Source organism: Silurus aristotelis (assembly GCF_946808225.1).
Source record: "Silurus aristotelis genome assembly, chromosome: 25".
Taxonomy (NCBI): domain Eukaryota; kingdom Metazoa; phylum Chordata; class Actinopteri; order Siluriformes; family Siluridae; genus Silurus; species Silurus aristotelis.
The window spans coordinates 3291175-3315443 of record NC_139598.1 but is presented as its reverse complement, the minus strand read 5'-3'; the positions used below and the strand labels follow the sequence as shown (position 1 = coordinate 3315443).

Below are 24269 nucleotides of genomic sequence, written 5' to 3'. Positions count from 1 at the left end.
TCGCTTCCATGTTTATGCACCAATGTGTTTGTTTTGGTCTCGTGTCTCTTGTGTATCCGTTTGTTTCCCTTTCTAACATGTCTCCACCCCTGTCTCATCGCTGCTTCATGTTCACGTGTAACTCATTCATGGGTGTATATATACTCCGTTGTTTCTGTAGTCGAGGTAACTCGTCTAGTTTAGTGATTAACAAGACATTTCGTTCACTGTTTCATGTGTTGCCATTTTTAAAAAGATCGTTTCTGTTACTCGTTACACGTTCTTGTACCCTTGTGTTGTTTGCTATATGCCCGAGATTGCCTGACGATTTTAATCTGTTTGCTAATTACGTTAATAAATTTTCTTACACAGTAATTGCATCCAATTCCACCAGCATGCATGCATTTAGCACATGATGAGACTCTCTCGGTAGTAACCGAGCTAATTAATGCAAACTAGCCAGCCAGATCTTTATAAGGGAAATGCTTCTGTAGATCAGTGTTTTTTTTTTTTTTGGGGGGGGGGGGGGTTTAGGTTACTGATTTGAAGTTCAATCCCAAAAATCGCTAAGCTGCCGCTTTTGGGGGCTCTTGAGCAAGGCCCTTAACCCTCTGTGCGTCAGGGATGGTGTATTATGGCAGACCCTGCGCTCTGACCCCAGCTTCCTAACATCACGAAGGATATGCAAAATAAGAATTTTCAAGTACACATTTAAGTAGAAAGCACCTTTAATTTTTGTTAAATATGGAAATACGAATGCATCATCTGTTATTTATTCTGAATAAATAATACATAATGCATTCTAAACCATTATAAATATTAGGAGCAATTGGTCAGAACTCGCAGGTGCATTGGCGTGAACATTCATGGGGTGGAAATTAATACATGGCAATGTTCAAAGCTTTTACAACATCCTTAGTTACTCTTAGTAGCCCTCAGTACTCCTGGTCAGGGTCATGGAGGATGTAAATCAGGATACTATTTTGTTTATATTCTGGGAAACCCAAAGAAACTATTAGACATTCCAATTTGTTGAAAAATATCAAAAGCAGGTAGAAACGATAAATTAAATAGGTGAGGTTGAGGAAGTGTGAGAACCTGAATTCCAAAAAGCCATTGTGACAGTGCGGCCATTTCCACCAGTTTTTATTTCCAGTCTTTCTGGAAGTTTTTATGTGATGACCTTTGGTTTTTTATCTGGCTTCAGATACAGATATGGATATTTGAAGCTTCAAACCAACATCTGCGCAATCCTTTACCAGAAACACTGGGGGATAAGTGTGGGGAAATGTCATTGTGCTACACCCTCAGTATCTAAGTTCAAGTGCTCTCAAATCGAAATGTCAAATTTATTAGTTTATCCCTCCAGCGGGGGAATCTCCTAAAGGTTTTATGTATAATTCTGTACCAGAGTGTTTTTCAAAATAGAATCTTTTTTTACAAAGTCATTACAATACACAAAAAAACGCTGTTGCTGCACCTTGAAACCGACCTACAAGTGTAAAATCATGACTTGCCAAAGTGACCGCGATTCCAAAGTGAAGTTAAAATGTTTCCCTTTAATGGCTGGCTGTAGTCTTCTTCTTCTTCTCCTTTTCAGCTCCATACCCCTCTGTCCTCTACATCTGCCTCTTTCAAACCAACTACCTGCATGTTTTTTTTCACCACATCCATAAACCTCCTCCTTGGTCTTCCTCTTTTACTCCTTCCTGGCAGCTCCATATTTAGCATTTTCCTACCGATATACCCCATGTCTCTCCTCTGCACATGCCCAAACCATCTCAATTGGGCCTCTCTTACTTTGTCCACAAAACGTCCTACATGCACTGTCGCTCTAATAAATAATTATTTTTCCATCCTGTCCTGATTTCAAAACCCTGTCCACTCTGAAATTAGTGGCAGATGGAAGGCAGACCCACTGTCCACCCTGCATTTTCTTCTGAGCATGATTTAGTGGCCCCCATCTCAAAAACATATAGTGGTAGTGAATGGTGCCATGTTGTCCACTCAGATACATAGTCATTAATCCTACATCAATGTCACTCTTATTAAAGGACGACAGAGGAATCCGTTGCTGATCTGATGTGGACTGCGACTAGGACAAAGATTAAAAAGTGAAAAAAGAGGTCATTCCAGATGTGAAATCATCCTGATGTTTCCAAGATGCTTGGAAATGTAAGAAAAATAACTTATCGATGATTTTCTTTTTTGCTTTATATTGATGGCTAAACAGGGAGAGGTTCCCAGTGGTGTGCTAACACTAGCCAGTATCCTGTTTTTACCACAAATCGTTCAAATAAAACAATTTTTATTAAGCTACACTCAAGTACCCCATAACGAGTACCCCAAGTACCCCATTTCTTGTCGTTATGGGGTACTTGAGTGTAGCTTAATAAAAAAAAAAATATTTGAACAATTGTATTATCAGGCTGCAACATAACAAAGTTGAAAAAAAGTGAAGGAGGTCTGAATACTTTTTAAATGCACTGTATAACCGCTGTATAAATTATAGCATTAAAACTATGATGTTTGTTTACATTGCAAGAATTGTTTTGAGCAAATAAAGATTACTGCCCCCTTTTGGTGTAGAGAGGTATTTCCTTTTTAAGCATATAAGCCACATGGACACTCTCAGCTACCATGCGTAGATAATAACAAATGGATGTCCAATGACTGTTGTACACCACAAAAAAACACACTATATTGCACAGTACTTTACATGCAATGTACAGTTTTTCGAGGATGAAGGATTTTTTTTTATTGGTTCATAAGTACAGGTCCGTCATGGTTTGAGGATTTCTTTCTTCTTGCACAAACACAGAACATATGTACACATCAAGCACCATCTTGTGTGAAACTTATTCGAGGCTGCTTCTTTAAAACCAGCTTGTCGATATTTTATACGTTATGGTATATTTGAATGCTGTAAATGAGACTACGAAGTGAAGCAAGCTGGGCAATTTATTTCCATCAAATCAGCCCACAGTGGGGAAGCAGAACTCCTATAGGCCAGTATGGCGAGAGAAAATACGAAAAGACATGCTGAAAATGTGTTAAAAAGCTATGGTTGGCCGACAGCTACACTTCAGTGACCAAGAAAAACATCTCGCTATTCCTAAGAGTTCTGATTTCATGTTTCAGTCAGACGGGAAACAACGTTTAAATGTGTCGTGTTAGTGAAAAGAGAACGTTTCACACTGAAACACTGAAGTGATGTGTTGATGGGCTGTCACATGCACGGACAGGGCCTCTCCGGGAGCCGGAAAGAAAGGAAACGCAGGAAGTCCCCTGCATTCCTGACAGGAAGAGATTATAAGTTTCCCACCAAAAAAAGCCACCAGAAACAAAAACTTCTGAGATAGTAGATGTTCACAGAGATACAAAAAGACAGGTGGAGAAACGGGAGGCTTGAGAGAAACAGAAATAGAGGCAGGAAAACATAGTAGGTGGGGCTAAAGGTGAGGAGGAAATGCAAAAGCTCTGCTGCAGTTTAAATAATTCAGATGGAAAGAGCACTGCTCCTGTGTAAACACCCCGGAGAGCATAATGCTGAGGAGGTCATCTACTTCATCAGAGCTCAGGCTGTATAGTAAACGCTCACAAATCAATCCTTTATGATCAGATACGCATGTTACAGACACCAAGAATTTTAGGAAAAAACTTCTTCACTTTTCTAACAAGTTGATCTAAAGGATATGTTTACTGAAATTCATACGAATGCATGTTCACCTTAAAGAACAGAAAGTATTTCTTGCTTCTAAGACAAATTTTATTGGTTTTGAACGACTGCATTCGAACATTTTCCACCATATATCTGACCAACACTAAGCAATCATTAACCCCTCGGTAAATAATACCATAAGGACGACGTTGCAGAGTTAAACAAGCTGTCTTTCATTTCATGTATTATTTATATATATATATTCGTTGTTCAGTATATCGAGTGAGCACTTGTTTGAAGCTAATTTATCAGCAGAACTGTTTTGGAGATAACACTTCTGGTTTTAATAGCATGGAGCGTGACTTTAATCGAGAGCACGGAGACATTTTCTTGTCTCAACAGAGCTGCACAAACAAGGCAGCCGGGGCGTTTCACACGCTCACAGTTACTTCTGAGGGGAGACGAGGCGAGACGCAAACCTATAATTCAGCATTCCAGCTTCGCCTCTTTGCGCAAACCCTCACTTTAATACGGCGTTAAAAAGAAAGAAAAGGTGAAAAGACGCAATACGCTGGGCTGCCAGTATATTAGGTACTTATAAATATCATTGAAATAATGTTTTACTATTTTTTTTAAATATATTTATATTAAAAAAAAGACTAAATAAATGTTTTATTAATATAATTGCTGTATTATATTCCTGAATAAATCAAACAAGTATTGACTTAATTATAAACAAATAGTTTTTTTTTTTTATTATTATTATTATTATTATTATTATTATTATTATTATTTATTTGTTTATTTATTTAGCTTTATTTCATTTTTCAAATGCCAAAATATCTTATTATTTTATGCATCTATTAAGGCAAAATAAGACTTTTAATCGACACGTTTTTACAGCTTTATAGAGGTGCTTTCTTTATAAAGCAGTAGATTGAGGGTCTCAGGTGCTAAGCAGTTTGTATGAGGAGCACAATGCGAGAAACAATCTCAGTGTTGTTTCATCTCGCTTCGTGCAGCCGAGCGCTGAGCGAGACCATAAACACACTGTGAATTTAGTGGATAGCTGGAGCCTGTCTGTATCTATGCTTTCATCCTTTGCTAGTGAATGGATATCTTTTCACCCCGAGGTCACAGAGCCACAGCTCCAGAGTGGCAGGATGAAAGACGGGCATGGCAGGATTAAGTGCAGAGAGCTGGGCCAACCACGACGTGAGAGAGCCGAGTAGCGAGGCATGTTACGTAACACAGCAGCAACCTATGGCCCTTGAGGTTTAGAGAGGAAAGAGATTTGCAGAGGCAGAGAGAGAGAGAGGGAGAGAGAGAGAGAGAGAGAGAGAGAGAGAGAGAGAGAGAGAGAGAGAGAGAGAGAAAATGAACAGATAATAGAAAGGGACCAGCAGAAAATCCAGCAAATAAATGTCACCCACAATTACTTATGCTCTGGTTTTCTCTTTTATAGGAGCATATGTGGAATCCAGGAATGACCTCCAGAGGCAAAAATTTGTTAATTAAAATCTCGAACAAACACATTTCAACAAGCACGAATGATGTTGTGCTGAAGTACGAAATGAAAACCCTCCCACACCGCCAACAATTTCATTTATAACAGTAAAGTCCAATTCTCTGAATAACTCAAGGTGCAGTTCTGCTGATTGATTATCATTTTCATTCCATTTGTTTTGGACTGATACGAGCGCTATTTGGAGTTCAATTCGATTTTTTCTTAAAAATCAGTTTTCTGTTTGCAAACAAACTCCTTTTAATCTGAAACTTATAGGTTTTTTTTCCAAAGCATTTAATTGATATATTTATAAATCCCTTTTTAAAAAAACTGAAAAAAAAGTTCAGAGTGAATTTGAGGAAATGCTCAAACGCCATGTCAGAATCAAAAACAGCAAGAGTAACATGTAAGAACCTGACAGAACATTTTACAGCACGAGTGAAACTCTAGATTCCCATCTACCAACCTAACAATTAACAACATTTGTCTTGGAACAATTTTAAAAGGACTTTTAAAAGATCAGCATTAATATGACATCCATAATAAAAAGACCAGTAGATAAATGGTTAGTTGATCTAATCGAACAAAAAAAAGCTAATAAAACAGTAAACATATTTGTTACATCTTAGTCATTTGAAAAAATCCAGATCCCAGCAACTATATAATGTGAAAACAAACTCACAGAAAACACACACACACACACACACACACACACACACACACACACACACACACACACTCACACAAACACACAAACACACACTTACAGGGGCAAAACTTGAATTGGCAAATTGTCAAGGGAGCAAGTGACAATGAGCAATACTTTGCACTGAGCTTGAATGAATGTCTCTTTTAAAGTGTGTGTGTGTGTGTGTGTGTGTGTGTGTGTGTGTGTGTGTGTGTGTGTGTGTGTGTGTGTGTGTGTGCATGTGTGTGTTCTGGAAGTTGGCATTCACAGCAGCCTAATTAGGAGGCCACGATGGTTGCTGGGAGTTGAATTTCACTGGAATTCACAAAAAGATTTTCAATGCTATAAGAACTTTAGACTGCTGAACTGAACGTCTTAAAATAAAGTGTGTATCCTGGCCCATTCCTCTACTGGTTAAACATAACAAATGGATTTAAAATGTACTCATATTTAAATGTAATAACTCTGAAAGGTTGGAATGAGCAGAATCAATCCAAAAGGAAGGAAGAAAGTGAACATTTTGACTTCAATGTTGACGTGCTAGAAGCAGGAAAAATGGGCAAGTGTAAGGATTTGAGTGAGTTTGACGAGAGATAAATTGTGACGTCTAAACGACTGGGTCAGAGCATCTCCAAAAGTGCAGCTCTTGTGGGATCAACAGATCAATGCTCCACACAGATATTTTTCATTGACCTTAATCCCTAAAAGATAGGATGTAAAAAAATTTATTAAAATCCACTTGCAATAGAAATCAATCTAAGTCCCAAACTGCATAATACACACTTCTTCTTTTTCTTCTTCCTCTTTAGGCTGCTTCCATTAGGGGTCGCCACAGCGGATCATCCGTCTCCATAACCCTCTGTCCTCTACATCTGCCTCTTTCAAACCAACTACCTGCATGTCTTCCCTCACCACATCCATAAACCTCTCCTTGGTCTTCCTCTTTTCCTCCTTCCTTGTAGCTCCATCCTCATCATTCACCTACCGATATACCCCATGTCCCTCATCTACACATGTCCAAACCATCTCAATCTCACCTCCCTCACCTTGTCTCCAAAATATCCTACATGCGCCGTCCCTCTAATAAACTCGTTTCTAATCCTGTCCATCGCCGTCACTCCCAATGAAACCTCAACATCTTTAGCTCTGCTTCCTCCAGCTCCACCTCCTGTCTTTTACTCAATGCCACTGTCTCTGAACCATAATACACACTAAATAAACTATATGGAAAAAGGTATTGGGACATATGGCCTTTCCAGCCATTTGTGGTTCTTCCCCAAACTGTAACCGCAACACTGGAGGAACACATTTGTATAGATTGTGGTGTAGGATGTCTTTGCATGTGGTAGCATTATATTTTACACTAGGAGACCCAAACCTGTTTCAGCATCACAATGCCACTGTGCACAAAGCCAGCACCATGAAAATATGGTTTAAATGGGTTGGAGTGGAAGATTCACCTTCTTCAGATACTCCTGCAATTGAGCTCTGACTTCAAACCTTTTGAATACTTGCATTATAAAAAAAAAAATAGGAGCGTATGTAGAGTATGCATACAGTCCTTGCATACACTACATTGGTATGCACACTTGCATTATAAAATATCAGTTAGTAATCAATGTGTATGAATGCGTACATGCGTAAATATCAATTTAATAAATTTTTTAATAGTTTATAGTGCACCCCGGGTAACCATTCAACAGAAACTCCATATAAATCTCCACACCTTCATAGTAAATATATGTTACACACATATGATACATTAGAATGCATACACGCCTCTTGCAAACACCTCGTCTCGAGCTGCAGGCTGATAAATTAACAAGTACTTATGTCAAATGGCACATATGGTGTTACTATGAGAACAGAGAGTGTTATTAAAATATTAAAAAAAAGCTGTTCCAACAGATGGTCTGGCAACACATGAGGCGATATCAAATCCCACTTTTTGTCACTATTTCCACTGCCAAGCAATCCACAGTGTACCAGGCCCTGGTACCCGGTACTGTCCAGGATAGAATGGGTGCTGAATGAATGAGTAAATAAAAACATAATAAAAACTAAAACAGATTGTCAACTACAAGTCACTATGAAACAATCTAAAGTCGTGAAAAACTCCTGCTTTCATGGTGTGTGATGTGGCACTGAGACCGGTACTCAACCCGAATACGAATAGCTGTGGATTGATATGAGAAAGTGTACGGTGCCGTGCCATGAAAACTAATCCGAGAGTCGTGAAGCGAGAAGATGAGCCGAATATTTATGTGATGTAGCCCAAGGTGTGAGTACCAGGTATAGAAAATGGCTTCCTAAATTGTGATATTATAAACAGTAATGGACTAAAATGATCACACCAGTACTTCCTGAGAACTCTATCCACTTTCATGAAACCTGTAATCTGACTGGACAGGGACAGGTGCTAAGGCCAGAAGTAAAGTATGAAGATCCTTTTCTCACTCAGAGTGGAAAGGACACACCATATCAGGTTTATATGAGCTAAACTCCGGCTTATGCTTACAATAGCATTTGATGTTTGTTTGACTGATTCTTGGAAGAGCATGTGTTTTGGATTCAAAACAGGTGAAGCAGTGAATTCAGTGAAGCTTCTCCGAACCACAAAAGAAAGGAGCCACTCATTGATCACTCACACACACACACACACACATATACACACCTACATACGCACACATACTTTTTGTCCCATTTAGAGACTCTCCCTGGAGACACACTCACCATTAAATGGAGTTCACCCTAAACTCTAAAGATAACTCCTAAATCCCCATAGAGCAAGCCATTTTGAAAAAATGTGTTAGCATGATGATAGTGGCTCTATCTCTCTCTCACACACATACAGTACATGACAAAAATACATCAATATACAATAATACAGCATACCACTACACTGACATTTCGAATTCAATTAGTCAGAAGGTTGATAACCAACATTAAAGTTTACAATAATAAAGCGTAATAATCAATTAAAGTTATCAATTCTGATTTAGCTTTCAATCCAGTGAACATGGAGATGCATAGAGGGTTGATCCTTTACATTATTTGGCAGAAACCCCTATCCAGAGCGACTTACATTTTTATATACCTGAGCAGTTAAGTGTTAAGTGCATTGCTCAGGGACCCTATTTGGAAGTTAGTGGTGCAGGGATTTGAGCTCATGACCTTCTGATCCAAAGGCAGACACATCCATCACTGACCTATCACTTCCTTTAGACAATTAGAACTACAATCAAATTATTAGATGAAAAAAAAAAACGCGTGGGGATATGTTGTTACAGGAACATTTGCATCAATGTGTCATCACGTCACTAGATTCATTACTTGTAAGAGCTCAAATGTTGTATACCTTACTTGATAAATCTTGCTAAATAAATGTGTTTTCTTGTAAAGAGACATTTTAAAATGTAAACGTATTCTTCACAGACATAACCCTAGCTAAGTCCACATTTTTCCAGATTGATCTGAATGTGTTTTTTTCTTTTAAAAGTTTTTTTGTCCACACTGGCGTTTTCAAACGTTTTCCAGGCGCGCGCTGCACGGAGAGCGCTTTATTATGTTTATTATTTATAAATGATAAAAAAATATATATTTCTTAATTAAAATATTCATATTTATTTCCTTTAGAACATTTTTATGATTCAGACGCTTTTTTTATTATAATTTATTTTATAAAGTTTGGTACTATTTTAAAAACGATCAGTTGATTTATCGGTTATCGGCAAGTACGATCCAACCTAGCTATCTGCATCTGTAAAATCAGTCAACCTCTTCACCTGACTGTGTCATATGACTCAAAATGCCACAATCCACATTGTGGTGCGAAAGCAGCATTTTCAAATTGATCGACCTGGGAGGACAATTGTGCATTTTTTTTAAACAGCATTTATGACTGGACAAAAATGTCTCCTCGGTGTGGACAATATGCCAAAACATAGACAAAACGATACGCTCTAGACCCGTAGCCCTGGAATTATATACATTGAAAAATTTACAATCCAGAAACGTTTTCATTCTCTGAATAACAAGTGTGTTTGAATGAAAAAAAATCGGTTCCTCAAGCTTCCACTGAATCGTTAAGGGTTCTACACAGAAGGACAAACTAATACAGAGTGGTAATATAGTCAAAATACCCTGAATTGAATGTATCCTGAATTGGGTAAATTCTTCACAGGCAAAACAGATTTATACACCCAGAAAACGCAGTCTCATCTGTACAGGCCTCCTCAGTTCGGCTCTCCACAGAGAGAACCTCGCTACACCATGTCTCAGGAAGCTTTCAGCCTTGAGCACACCAGCTGGGTTATTGATCTGTTTTGGCAATCTCCTGCTCACCACACAATTAATCCTCAGCTGCCAGAGAGAGCGATTGTTCTTGCTGAGCGCTGCCATTGAATACAAGTTAAGAACCCTATGGAAGGAAATTAAACATAGGGAGCAGGGATGGGACTGGAGGCCATAATGATGTGAAGCCTCTGGACCGAAAACCCGTCCGATTGGCCTGATAGTAAACAGCCATCCTGCAGAGCTGGAGGAAAAATTCAGCACCTCTGTCTGCCCCACTAACATCCTGGAACCATCATTCTGAAATGTATGAATTTGAACAGTTTTTTTTTTTAAGGAGTTTGCGCTTAGTGTAGCATCATCACAGATATTTTGAAAAAGTCTATACAGCATTTTTAAAATTGAAAAAAAAATGTATATACTTTTAATATATCATATTAATATTAAGTATTATAATAATAAATTTAAGCAGCCTAACTAATCGATAACGGCATTCATTTGATTTTCGATTATTACCGATTTTATCGATTAGTTGTTGCAGCCCTAATATTAAAACTAATACAGTATATTGATATTTTATTCCACTTCAGTCTCTGATTGCAAAGGGGATCTTCTGTCCACTGTTCTTCAAATATCCACAGGTTTTTAATAGGGGTCATTCCAAATCATCTTTTTTGTTAAGATGTTCCTTTGTTGACATGTTGACTTTTTCTTTTGGTTCATATGCTGTTTAAACATGAACTTTGTATTCACTTTCAGATGACTTACAGAGACGTATAGGTTTGTGACAAAATAGACTGGTATTCGGAGCTATCCATGACTCCCTCTATCTTGATTTTAACCCTTGTCCCAGCTAAAGAGAAGCAGCTCTCCGACATGATGCTCCCACCATCATGCTTCACCATTGGAATGGTGTTCTTTGGTTTATAAGCTTGTCGTTTTTGTACTGAAGATATCTTATAGAATTCTGCCCAAATTAACATTTGGGGTCATTTAGGTGAGCTTGGATGGTGTTTTTTTATCTACTTTTCAGGAGTGGATACATGGTGTGCCTGGGATTTGAATTCATGACCTTCAGATCCAAATTCCAGTTCCTTAAACACTAAGATACCACACTCAACTTTTACAAGTGTCTCCAAAGTTCGTATTTCGCCAAATAGGTATTTTACATGTTGCACATAAACAGATTGACAGGTCTGTATATTTCTCATTGAAAGAAGAAAATGTATTGAAGATCCTGGCCTTGATACGCACATATACAGTACATTACACTGTGGTTTTAGATTGCTTCGAAAAGTCAAAATAAGACGGTACTATAGGTGCCTCATCTCAGCAAATGGACATTTAATTGACAAACATTCGTTGCTGAATGGCCATAGAGGCCTACTCACACCTACACACTCTTGCAAGAACCTACACATGCTTTTTGAAAAAGGGTTTTTTTTTAAGCAAACACAAGTCATTTCTTTCGCTCTGAGCAGACACGGATAAAGAGACCATGCACTCCATTCGGCCCTGGTTGATTGGATTGAAAACTGAGGGTTGTGTTTTCCACCAGCACTAATCAGTGAGCACCCAAAAGTCTTCACACACCACTGTGTTCTCTCTAATTGTCTTCTTTACTTTAACTGCCTGTGAGGTAACAAGTGGTATTCGCTCACTCGCGTTCTGCTGGATATGTTGGACTCAGAAATAATTGGCTTAAACTATGGACATTCCAGTGGCTAACATATAAATTCTCTCCCTTCAGCTTGTTAGATGGTTTAGTTTGTATTTGTGTTCAGGATGCATTTATTCAGGGTCTGATGGTCATTCACAATGCTAGTAACTGAGGGGGGTAGCTGGGGTAGCTCAGTGGATAAGATGTTGGACTTCTGATCACAAGGTCAAATCTCACTACCACCTACGCTGCTACCGCAGGGCCCTTGAACAAGGCCCTTAACCTTCAACTGCTCAGTTGGAAGAATGTGATAATTGTGTAAATATAAATACAGTCAGTTGAATTAAATGGGTGTAGCTTTGCTGCCTATCAGGCACTGCTAGTTTAATTTAGTGTCAGTCATGTGAAGGAGGTGTGGCCTCTACAGCTGTCAGTCAGAGTGGAGGTGTGGCCTCTGCTGCTGTCAGTCAGAGTAAAGGAGGTGTGGCCTTTACAGCTGTCAGTCAGAGTGAAGGAGGTGTGGCCTCTGCTGCTGTCAGTCAGAGTAAAGGAGGTGTGGCCTTTACAGCTGTCAGTCAGAGTGAAGGAGGTGTGGCCTCTGCTGCTGTCTGTCAGAGTAAAGGAGGTGTGGCCTCTGCAGCTGTCAGTCAAAATGAAGGAGGTGGAAACTGCAGTAAAAATATTTAAATGCAAGAAACTATTCAGAATCACACTGAATCAATTCGCAAACAACAGTTGAATCATATAGTATGAATTGTAATAACTGGATTGTTATTCATGCACCCAACCTATTGGAAAGAAAAGTGTACAACACACGTTAATTTCAGAAAGGCCGCTAAATGTTTGGTGTAAAAAAAACAAAAAAACAAGTGTACAGTCACTTGAGTGGGAGCTTATGCTGTAAGACATCAGTCAGGCAACTGTTTCCAAAACAGCTCAATTCCAATAATGGCTGCCTTTCCCAATGAAAGCGAATAATTTCAGCTGCACTATGGGGAAGCTCAGAAACAAATCGGTCAGTGCTTCAATTTGGTCAACCTTCAGCAATAATCAGTGGAGGCAGGGGAGTTTGAAATGAGAGAAAGGCAACAGAAAAGTTTCAAAAAGACAAACGAAACAAAATAAAATGGGACAGGATTGGGAGGAATACAACCACTGCCTATTGTGGTATTCATTTAAAAAGAGAGTGAGAGAGAAAGAGAAAGAAATATAGTTAAAATGTATGCAATAAGAAGAGTAAGAAGAGCAAAACTATATGAATAAGAATACTTTTCTTCTGAATGATGAAAAACTGCCTAACTGTAGAATTGGGCATTATAGAAGTGAGATGAATTTATACTGGACAATGATTGGTTTCAGAAAGCAGAAATGATAGAAAGCACTAGTGAAGTGATTTCCTCAGCAAAATTCAGCAGGACGTACCAGGCGAAGCCTAACAGGCGGTCAGAAAGCACTGCGGTGGGATAAACACATCCCAGCTCAGACATGAAATAATCTGGTTAGAGTAAACGGCTCACCCAATGATACCTACGTGATTAAAAGATATCCGAGCACAAGTCGTCCAGTTTGGCTGTAATGTGATACGAAGCCAATGTGCTAAACCAGATTATATTTAGTCTCATTAAGTTATAAAACGTGCTGCTTTCTCACTTTTTTTCTCTCTTAGTGTCCAGCTCACATTGGACGTGTACATGTGGTGTTACAGGTAGCAGATGCAAGATGGCCAGAATTCATTATGGTTTTAAACTGCTAAAGATAAAAACTTCGCACGGTGGAAGAAATTCAGAAAATGATATTTTGTAGTGGGTGAAGAAAAAACACACACTGTGGAAAAGGGGCTTCATAAATTCCAAAATTGCTATATACTCTAACCAGCCACTTTAATAAGAACATGTGTAACCCTGTTCATGGACTTACATGACTTATTTCAATGTCATTCCATATTTGAATAAAAGAGAATAAATGAATAAACTGAAGCTTGTCTCTGTCACACAAGGGGAAAAAATTAAACAGCAAATAAAGCACAACCCAAACTATTTTACGACGCTGCACATGACGGCACAAAAATAAACTGGATATTAACAACGTGTGTCCATTTCCCTGAGCTCATCTTGTCCTCCATACAGATCGATATTTATTGCCAGTGGTATCCCTGGAGCACATGTTTGAAAAACCCTGAACGATGACTTCCCGATGTTAACCTCATTAAACCCCATACATAATGCATGTAGAGAAAAATCTATAAACATTGACACGGGAAGGTGTTTAAATACACGCCTCGTATCTAGTAGTCATGCTGGGCATTTACAACGACAGTGATACGGTTCTGAAAATAGCCCCGTGGCGGTTCAGAAATGTTTAGGGATTTTAAAAAGCCAGGGTTCGAGAGGATTAGGACCGTCATGGTATAAGGTCCAGCGCATCGCATTTCACGTAGTAAGACAAATCGCTGTGACTGAGATGTAACAAGCATTGCCTGATCAGGCTGTATACGAATCACACCTTGGGTTTTGTACAGCTCCAAACTTTAGAGTATGCACTTAGATGAACTGATGAGAACTGACTAGGGGTGTAACGATACAATTATACGTACCGAACCGTTTCGATACAGGACTTTCGATACGGTGCACATGTGTACTGAATGCAATCCCTTAAAAACGTATTAAGTGGTGAACCGCAAGTTTGTTTAGTCTCCACCTCGTGTCACTGTGGCTACTCGATCTGTACCGGAAACACGATTTGTACTGAGCATGTGCGAAATCTCTGATTTTCTTCTGTGCATGTGCAAAATCGCTGCAACTTTCTGTCATTCTTTTTTTGCGTTTTTATGTACAGCTTTAAGAATTTCTCTTAAAAGGAGAAAGTCTTTACAATTCTGCATATCGATTAAGTGAATGAATAAGTCAATGAAGGATGGAGAGAATGAATTTATTTATAAATAAATAAATATCTTCTGTGTTTCTTAAATGCAGATATTTTGGAATGCTCAATTAAGTCGAACAGTTAAGTAAAACATATTTTTAGAAAATTAAATGTTAAATATAAAACACACACACACACACACACACACTTATATACAAATCTGTATTATGTCTAGCAAATCAAGCAGGCATTTTATTTACATTTACAACGTTAATAAAAAACTAACAATTGTATGTTTTGCATTTCTTCCCTCAACTGCATCAAAATTGAACCAAACCATGACTGAAAAACCTAAGTATGTAACCTTAGGTCCCACCTCAGCCTTTTTTTTTGGTCCACTTTAGCTGAATGCAATGCAAAGTGAACTACATGAATATAAATTTGTAAAATAATTATTAATGCTGGATCTCTCTGGTGTAGCTCTGGTGAAAAGGTTAGTTCAGGTCCAGAAAGAAATTTCAAAAATCTAAAAAAAAAGAAACAAGCCATTACAATAAATCACAGCACTTATTACTGGGAATCTTCTTCTTTCGGCTGCTCCCGTTAGGGGTCGCCACAGCGTATACTGGGAATCATACCATTAAAATTATAGGATATTTACGGATATATTAAGAGTTTCCTGAATCACCGATTGTACCTTTAATGGGCAAACGCTGATGCAAGTGATATATCTCATCCTGTAACTGAAATGCCCAGCAGGACCGTCAGAGTTTATTGATTTTTATCAACAATTTCATAAAAAGATTTTTGGCAGGCAATTATCACAACTCATACTATATATAACCACCGAGGCCCCTTTACTCCAATTAATTAGGGCAGCTGTATTCAACTTGGTCTCATTGTGTTTGCGCATGCATGTCTGTGTGTGTGTGTGTGTGTGTGTGTGTGTGTGTGTGTGTGTGTGTGTGTGTGTGTCCAGTACACAGCAACTGCAACATGATCCTGCAAGAGTATTGATTCAAGAAAGGTAGTTGAGGATTACCAAGCCATCAGAAGTCAAGGACAAAAGTAAAAAACAGATTTGTTTTTGTCCTGTGAGAAAAAAACAAAAAAAAGAAAACAAAAAAAAAAACAGATGAAGCTCCTACAAAACAAAACTAAATAGTTTCATCGCCACAAGTGAGTTCAAACATAATGGTATGTCCAATTGGTTTTAGAGTATGAAAACAAGAAGTGACAGAAAACAACATAGGTGTCTCTCTCTCTCTCTCTCTCTCTCTCTCTCTCTCTCTCTCGGTCTGTCTCACTCTCTCTCACAAACAAACACATACTGAGGGTTGAGCTCTGCTTTGTCACATGGCCCTCTGTTCATGGTTGGGGAATCCTCTAATCCGTCTTTTTGTCCATCCACTGGACACACACTGAGACTCAGAGGTCAGTCTACGTTCCCAGGCTCCCCCTGTCCTCGACTATAACCTCATGCCATATGCACTGCCATCTGTTTTTTTGAACACTTTAAAGTAAAGGAATCTCATTCTATCCGAATATAACATTTAATTTTGCTCATGTTGGCTCCAAATGCTTAACACAAAAGAAAAAGTTTTAAACTCCCATACATTACAAATAACAGGCTTGTTGTGTATTACACTACTCTGTATGGGTAAAAGTACTGGGACACTGGACTTTTCCATGCATATGTGGTACTTTCCCAAGACCTTTCCAAAAAGTTGGAGGCACACAATTGAATACAATGTTTTCGGATGCGTAAGTACTGAATTTTCTCTTCAATTGAAATAGAAAACCCAGCATGACAATGCCCCCGTGCACAAAGCCAGCTACGTAAAGATTGTATGGTGTACAGGGGTTGGAGTGTAAGATCTTTAGAGGTCTGCTATAGAGCTCTGACCTCAACCCTATTAAACACATTTTGGGATAAATTGGAACGCTGACTGCACACCCAGGCCTCCTCACCTCACCTATGTTAGTGCCTGACTAATCTAGTGGAACATCTTCCCAGAAGAGTGGTGGTTATTCTAGCAGCAAATGGGGACTACACGTGGAATGGGATGTTCAAAAGACACATATGAATATAGCAGCTGGAAAGCTAAATTAAAAATTAAATCCCACAACTGCCGAACAGTCAATAAGAGAACATTGATCAGGATTTTTCACCATCGGATGAACAAGTGTGAGTTTTATTAGATGTTGCTTCACTTCATTTCCGATAACAGCATCTACTCTGTAATAAGATCCCAATAAACAGAGGACTTAATGCTACATCACACTGTGAGATGTTTGCTTTGCTTCTCTGATTGTACAATATATCAGCTGATGATAGAGCTGTGATGAAAGACAACTGCTTGCATCATCAATCGGCATGATCTGGGACCGAGTGGAACGCATGCTTACATAAACTGAACCATTTTTCAAATTGAGCTTGAGATAATAAATGCATTTTGTCAAATCAAATCCGATTCCAAAAATCATGAAGACAGTATTAGGAAGCAATCTGAATCGGGACCGGAGTGTATCGTTACACCCCTTTCCTGTTATGTCAGCTGCTGGTCCAGAACTTTAAAGGCAAGGCATTTTTTAAATTATGTTCTATTTACACTCCTGGGCAAAAAAGTTCAAGATGGAAAAATATGAAGCTTTTATTGATCTCAACACAATTATTTCAAATTATGTAGAAAATTTGTATAAAAACAATGCATATCCTATGATTCTCCTGTTTGAAGAAAAGCTCCAAACAGGTGAAATTACCTTCATGATTCACGATCCAAATGTTTGATTCAAAATCAAAGTGACACATGCAAGGTTGTGTAAAAACTCTTCTTGGATGTTTGTCTTCATAAGGAATTAGTCATTATTTGGTTATCTGCCACATCTGACAGCCTGTAAAGAGCCTGATAACAAGCTTGTTGATGGAGGCAGGATTGATAGATCAAGAAGAGGTCTACAGGGTTTACGTTTATGGCATCTGGCAGACGCCCGTTCCCACAGTGAATTATATTTATCTCATTTATACATTTGAGCAGTTTAGGGTTAAAGACCTTAATCAAAGGCCCACCGATGGTGGAATTCGTTTAGTACTTGCTAATTTCCTGATCATTAATTATAAGTTCATTTTGGCCAACTTGTTTGTGCAGGATTGTAGAACCCAAGAAATAGAAGAACCAAAGAACCAGTAGGAACCTTTTTTTTTAGTGTAGAGTATATCCTGTAATACCAGAGTCCATTTAAATCACACAGTATGCCGCATAGTGTATATTCGTCTGCATTATTAATATTATTTTTATTATTATTATTGTGATCTTTTTATTGTTATTATTTGTAATTCATCTGCTCTTTCTGCTTTATCCTAATCAGGGTCACAGTAGATCCTTGGCATGTGGCAGGAATACATCTTCAATAAGATGCCAATCTGTCACACGGTGGCACACGCACACACACAACCCCAGGGTCAAGACAGCACAGCCAGTGCACATACTGAGATGAAGCTGAAGGAAACCAGAGAACCTTGAGGGAAACCATGAGCTTAAGATCAAACCCAGAACCTGGAGTTACCAGATAAATGCCACAATACTGCCCATTATTATTATTATTATTATTGTAAAATCAATTATTATTACTAGTAGTAGCAGTACTGATGTCGGTGTTTATTATTGTATAATATTAATGTCATAATAATTATAATAACAATAATAATAGTCAAAATTTAATAATATATATATAATTATTATATAATAATAATAATTAATTCAAAACAAAGCCATAATACAAAATCTTTTTCCACAAATTTCAGACTTCCAGACACCCTTCATCATCATCATCATCATCATCATCGTCATTTTTATTATTATTAATATTATTATTATTATTATGGTAACAACAATTATTATAAATAGTAGTAGCAGTACTGATGTTGGTGTTTATAACTTTATAATATCAATGTTATAATAATAATAATAATAATAATAATAATAATAATAATAATAATAATAATAATAATAATTATTATTATAATAATAATAATAATAATGCATCCAAAACAAAGCCATAATACAAAATCTCTCCACAAATTTCACACTTTCAAACACCCTTCATCATCATCATCATCATCATCATCATCGTTGTTGTTGTTGTTGTTGTTGTTGTAGTAATAACAATTCTTAGTAGCAATATTAATAGCAGGGATGTTGGTATTTATAATTCTAAAAAGAAGAAGAAATACAAGAAGAAGAAATACAAGAAGAAGAAGAAGAAGAAGAAGAAGAAGAAGAAGAAGAAGAAGAAGAAGTGGAAGTGGAAGTTTAATGTTTTATTAAGTTATGTTTTATAATTATTATGTTTTATTTATGGCAATAATATATAATCCTTCTCCATATATACTTCCAGATTGAAATGTGTAAATCATTTTTATTGTTATTGAACTGCACTGGATCCTGTGGATGCGACGCGTGGCGCAGTGATGGAGATCTTATTTACACTCCGCTGCTGATTACAGATTCATTTCTAAATAAATAAATAAATAAATAAATAAATAAATAAATAAATAAATAAATAAATAAATAAATAAAAAAGGACGGCTGGGTGTCTGTGTTTGTGTACAGGTCCGGTTGTGTTTCTGTGCGTATCGGATGCTGTGCACAGACACTTCTGCTGCTGCTGCTGCTGCTATTGTCCATTATATAAATGTGGCAGTTGCGTGCGTTAATTAAAGCTCGCGCTTCCCTTCCCAATGAATTTGCATCGAATTGAATGGAATTGCGGCGTGAATTTTAGGCGCGCGCGAGCTGCCGGATCTCTGCTTTAATTAGAAAAGCGGTGATGCAACAGTGGTGCACCTCTAACAAACCAAACCCTATCATCATCCTCATCATCATAATATCATGATCAACAACAGCCCCATCAGCCGTGTGTGCGTGTGTGTGTGTGCGTGCGTGTGTGTGTGTGTAAACATCTCTCACCTTTTTCTTGGCTCGAAGAAATTATTTCCTCCTCCTTTGGATTTGCTACCTGGGTAATGATGGACGTGTTGTCCATGGAAACCGAATTATTTTCTGGTTATTTCCGAGAGCAAGTCCTCGCTTTCAGTCGCCTTCTTCTTCACTGGAATATGTAGCAGCTAGCCCTGCCTGCTAGCGAGCTAGCCAAGACTGTCCCGATGTAAAACACACACACACACACACACACTCGCACGCACGCACGCACACACACACACACACACACACACACACACACACACACACACACACAGAACTCTCACATCAAAGTCCATTATTGTATTAGTGCAAAATCATGTGTTTTATTTATATATATATATATTTCCCGTGGGCTCACCACCTGCAGGAGGGACCGTAAGGGACCGGTGCTGAGAGGATTGGGCAGCAGTCGAAGGCGGGGGCCTTGACAGCCCGATCCCTGGACACGGAGAAGTGTCTGGGGAATCCGCTTAGACTGCTGCCCCCGCGACCCGAATTACGGATAAGCGGGAGAAGATGAATGAATGAATGAATGAATGAATATATATATATATATATATATATATATATATATATATATATATATATATATATATACACATATATATATATATATATATATATATATATATATATATATATATATATATATATATATATATATATATATATATATATATATATATTACATTTGCTAATTAACATTTGCTGTGTGTTTGGGTGCAGTACCAGCTTCTCCCTATAGATGGCACATTTGTTTACTGTTGCAGTATTTGCATAATTGGTTCACTCATGACTAAAACTCATTTTACTAAAAAACAAAAATACAGTTAAAAAAAAACGTTTGTGGTGCAACAATACACATTATATGGCATTTGGCAGACACCCTTATTCAAAGCTGTCATTTTATACAGAGCCGTTAAGGGTTAAGAGCCTTGCTCGAAGGGCCCAGCAAATGGCAGCTTTCTGGTGCTGGAACTCATGACCTTTTAATCAGAAGTCAAGCATCTTGCTCAACACCACAGAGCTCCCAATTCCACGCGTACGCTGTATTATTTGTGGCTCATCGTCGACCAGTTACACACGTTTTCAGGAAACAAATTGGGTTGATAAAATGTTGAAAGAACATTGACCTGACCATTTGTTGTCTTTTTTTTTTGTAAGTTTGTGCCCATTGTAGCATCAGATTCCTGTTCTTCAGGATCTAGAAGGGGAACCTGATGCTGTCTTTAACTGTTGTAGCTCAACTTCGAAGTTAGACTTGCATCGAATTGTTTAGAGGCAGATTTAGGCTTTGTAACCCATTTGTTTACTGTCATTTGCATAATTGGTACACTCAAGATTTTCAACAGTGCAAAGTAATGGAGAGTGTGTTAGAGAAGTGAAGAAAAGAGTACAGGCAGGGTGGAGTGGGTGGAGAAGAGTGATAGCAGGAGTGATGTGTGATAAAAGGGGATCTGTGAGAGTGAAAGGGAAAGTTTATAGGACTGTGGTGAGACCTGCCATGTTGTATTGTTTAGATTCAGTGTCATTGAGTAAAAGACAAGATGTTGAGGGTTTTCGTTGGGAGTGACGACGATGGACAGGATTAGAAACGAGTCTATTAGAGAGACAGAACATGTAGGACGTTTTGGGGACAAAGTGAGAGAGGCCCGATTGAGATGGTTTGGACATGTGCAGAGGAGGGACATGGGGTATATCGTTAGGAGAATGCTGAGGATGGAGACACCAGGAAGGAGGAAAAGAGGAAGGTCAAGGAGGAGGTTTATGGATGTGGTGAAGGAAGACATGCAGGTAGTTGGTGTGAAAGAGGCAGATGTAGAGGACAGAGGGGTATGGAGACGGATGATCCGCTGTGGAGCGCAGCATGCTGAGACGCACACCTGAAAGAAAACAGGTGCATGTTTTTTAGAATGTTAAAGAAAACTGAAGAAACCTAAGAAAACCATTTGGACACTAACAGAACAGATGAAACGGCACACATACAATAAGCTGAACTCAGGATCATACAGGTGTGAGGGGGCACTGGATACACTGGATACACTGGATACACTGGATACACTGGATACAGGATACACTGGAGGTGTGAGGGGGCAAACTACCTGCTGTGCCACCATGCCACCTTATGCAAGATGTACTAGCCCATTATTTCCATTCATATTTATGCTAGCTTGCATTAACATGAAAAAACTAAAAACGAGTTTTACTGTACATTGAACAGCTTCTGTTGGTTTTGTGTGTAGATTTATTTTATAATATACTGTATTACATAACTGCATTAGGGTTTTATCTCTTTAGCGCTGCCTATTCAATCAGGTCCCTTTAGCTCTTTATTCCTGCTTACACTCGAGTGCTTCTATTAAGCCGAAGCTAAATCATGATAAACTCCAGCATCCTGTGATTATGGTGTGCTACTGAATTTCTTGTTAAGCAAATATGACTCAAGGAAAAAGATCCTTAGAAAACATCACCCGGCGTGCTCCAATACGCTCGCTGTCTGTTGGTGGTGTGGGCCGTGTGTAGTGAGCACTTTCAATCTTTTATGGGCTCAACAAGTAAATCAAAATGGTTTATTACTGCATGCTCTCTGTATTTCACCTCAGCCATGGACTGTTAACAGGATTACACAGCTGCTCTGTAGCATTGTCCAGTCACAATTCTGTACACAGTGGATCCAATCTGAGCCTCAGGTCATGCTCTTACACCGGTTTCAACATTTTGTGGATTTTCTTTTTCCCCTCTAGAAATATATTTACCTTTTGAAGGTGAACCAAAATTAAATAGAAATAGAAGTGTAAAATTCGAGAAATGTCTTCTGCTTAATTATACATAATGCATACATGCCTGTCTGTGCAGAACTATAGCATTTTAGCTGGGGTAAGTAGAATGTTATCAATATTTTATGTCTCAAACATTATTATTGAGGAACCGAAACCTATTTCCCTCTGGGGCTAATTTAAGAAAAGTTTAGTGCAACCGTGTAAACATACATTCATTCATTCATTCATTCATTCAAACATCTACTCTTTTATAGATTTTGAGAGACATATGCATGTTCCTTTTGTTTCTATTATTATATGTACATGAACATTTTTATATATTTATACTATATAAATATAAAAAATAAATATATATATATATATATATATATATATATATATATATATATATATATATATATGTGTGTTTGTGTGTGTGTGTGTGTGTGTGTGTGTGTGTGTGTGTGTGTGTGTGTGTGTGTATATATAATTTATGTACTTATACTTGAAGACTGAAAGACTTTGCCTTGTCTCTTGTAAAACCTGCTAAATGTCTTCTTTACTAGTTGGATATTTCTCTCTGACCTTGTGATGGAGTTCATCCCAAGGGAAATTCAACATGATTTAGGTGCAGAGACTGGGCAGACCATTCCATGATTGATAACACTCCAGCCCACTGTTCACTCTCTAAATAACCTTTACAGGTTGGATGTAGGTTTCAGCTCGTTGTCTTGATGTATAGTAAAGTCGATGACAATTAACCACAGTCCAGATGTAATTCCATGACACTGAAATATGGAATGGTAGCCATGTTGGTTCCTTTCACCTGGAATAAGTCTTCAACCTAAAAAAAAAAAAAAAACATAACATTAAACCTGCACCTCCAAGTTTGACTGTGGGGGTGAGGCTGACTGATAAACATCTCTCCTGTTCTCCACCTTACATAAATTATTCTGTTAGAGCCAGAAATGTCGTATTTGGATTCATCTTTCCTCCAGTCACCCACTGTCCAATTCTGGTGATTCTTTTCCTTGTTAATTATTATCTACATTATTCATGCGTCACACTCCTGCCAAGTGATTGTCATGTATATACAGTGTGCAGATGTTCCTAATAAAGTGAATGGGCCCTTTAGTTTTTCCGCGCTTATACTGCCACCTTGTGGATCTGAAGTAATATTAGTTGATACGATGGTTGTTATTTGTTATATGGAATAATTTAGAAACACTCAGAACAAGGGATTTCTTTCTTTATTTTATTTATTTGTTGAAGTAGAAAAATATTTCTAGATGTTATGTTTGTCCTTGCTGTATAACTATCATAACCTTTCTAAAGCTTGGACTGTTAAACAGATTCAGTATATACTACTTATTGCATTTTATTACATACAAAATATTTGAATGTGAAACAAAATCTAAATTACAATTAATATTGCAATATTTCTAAGTAAGTCTACATTCTGAGAAAACCTGGTTATTTGGGTACACATACTAAAATAATGCTACTTAGGGTTCTACTTAGAACCCTTTCTATTAACTGTTTAATAGTACATGATGATCATGTTACTAAATAAAATCTTTTTTGCCATTTCTCAAACTAAAAGTATTATTTTTCTTATTTAAAAAAAGCCTCAGTAATTATGGGAAAAGCAAAATGGAATGGAAAAGTTCACTTTTATTGGCCTTGATGACATTATTAATATTATTGCATGAATTATTATACGTAATAAGATAACTGATGTATGTCATATATATTATTGATACACGTAATTTAAGGCGGAATCCCAAATGTCGGGCTTCTACTTATTTCCTACTTAGTGCACTTCAACGCCAACCATCACCATTCCAGCTGCACGCCGCGCACTACTTCCGGTTT

The 24269-nt window shown here is 37.9% G+C and overlaps 1 protein-coding gene across 2 annotated transcripts in view; it reads right to left on the bottom strand.

Moving 5' to 3' along the window:
- Window positions 1-19841, bottom strand: part of ctdspla (CTD (carboxy-terminal domain, RNA polymerase II, polypeptide A) small phosphatase-like a) — a 39449-nt gene extending 19608 nt beyond the window's left edge. The window contains exon 1 of one of the 2 annotated variants that reach the window (XM_083530198.1): window positions 19621-19841. In XM_083530198.1, the coding sequence (XP_083386324.1) occupies window positions 19621-19696 (76 nt within the window). In that variant the 5' untranslated portion in view covers window positions 19697-19841. The remainder of the gene's footprint in view (window positions 1-19620) is intronic. The other variant, XM_083530199.1, reaches the window with a different exon arrangement.
- Window positions 19842-24269: the final 4428 nt, after the last annotated feature.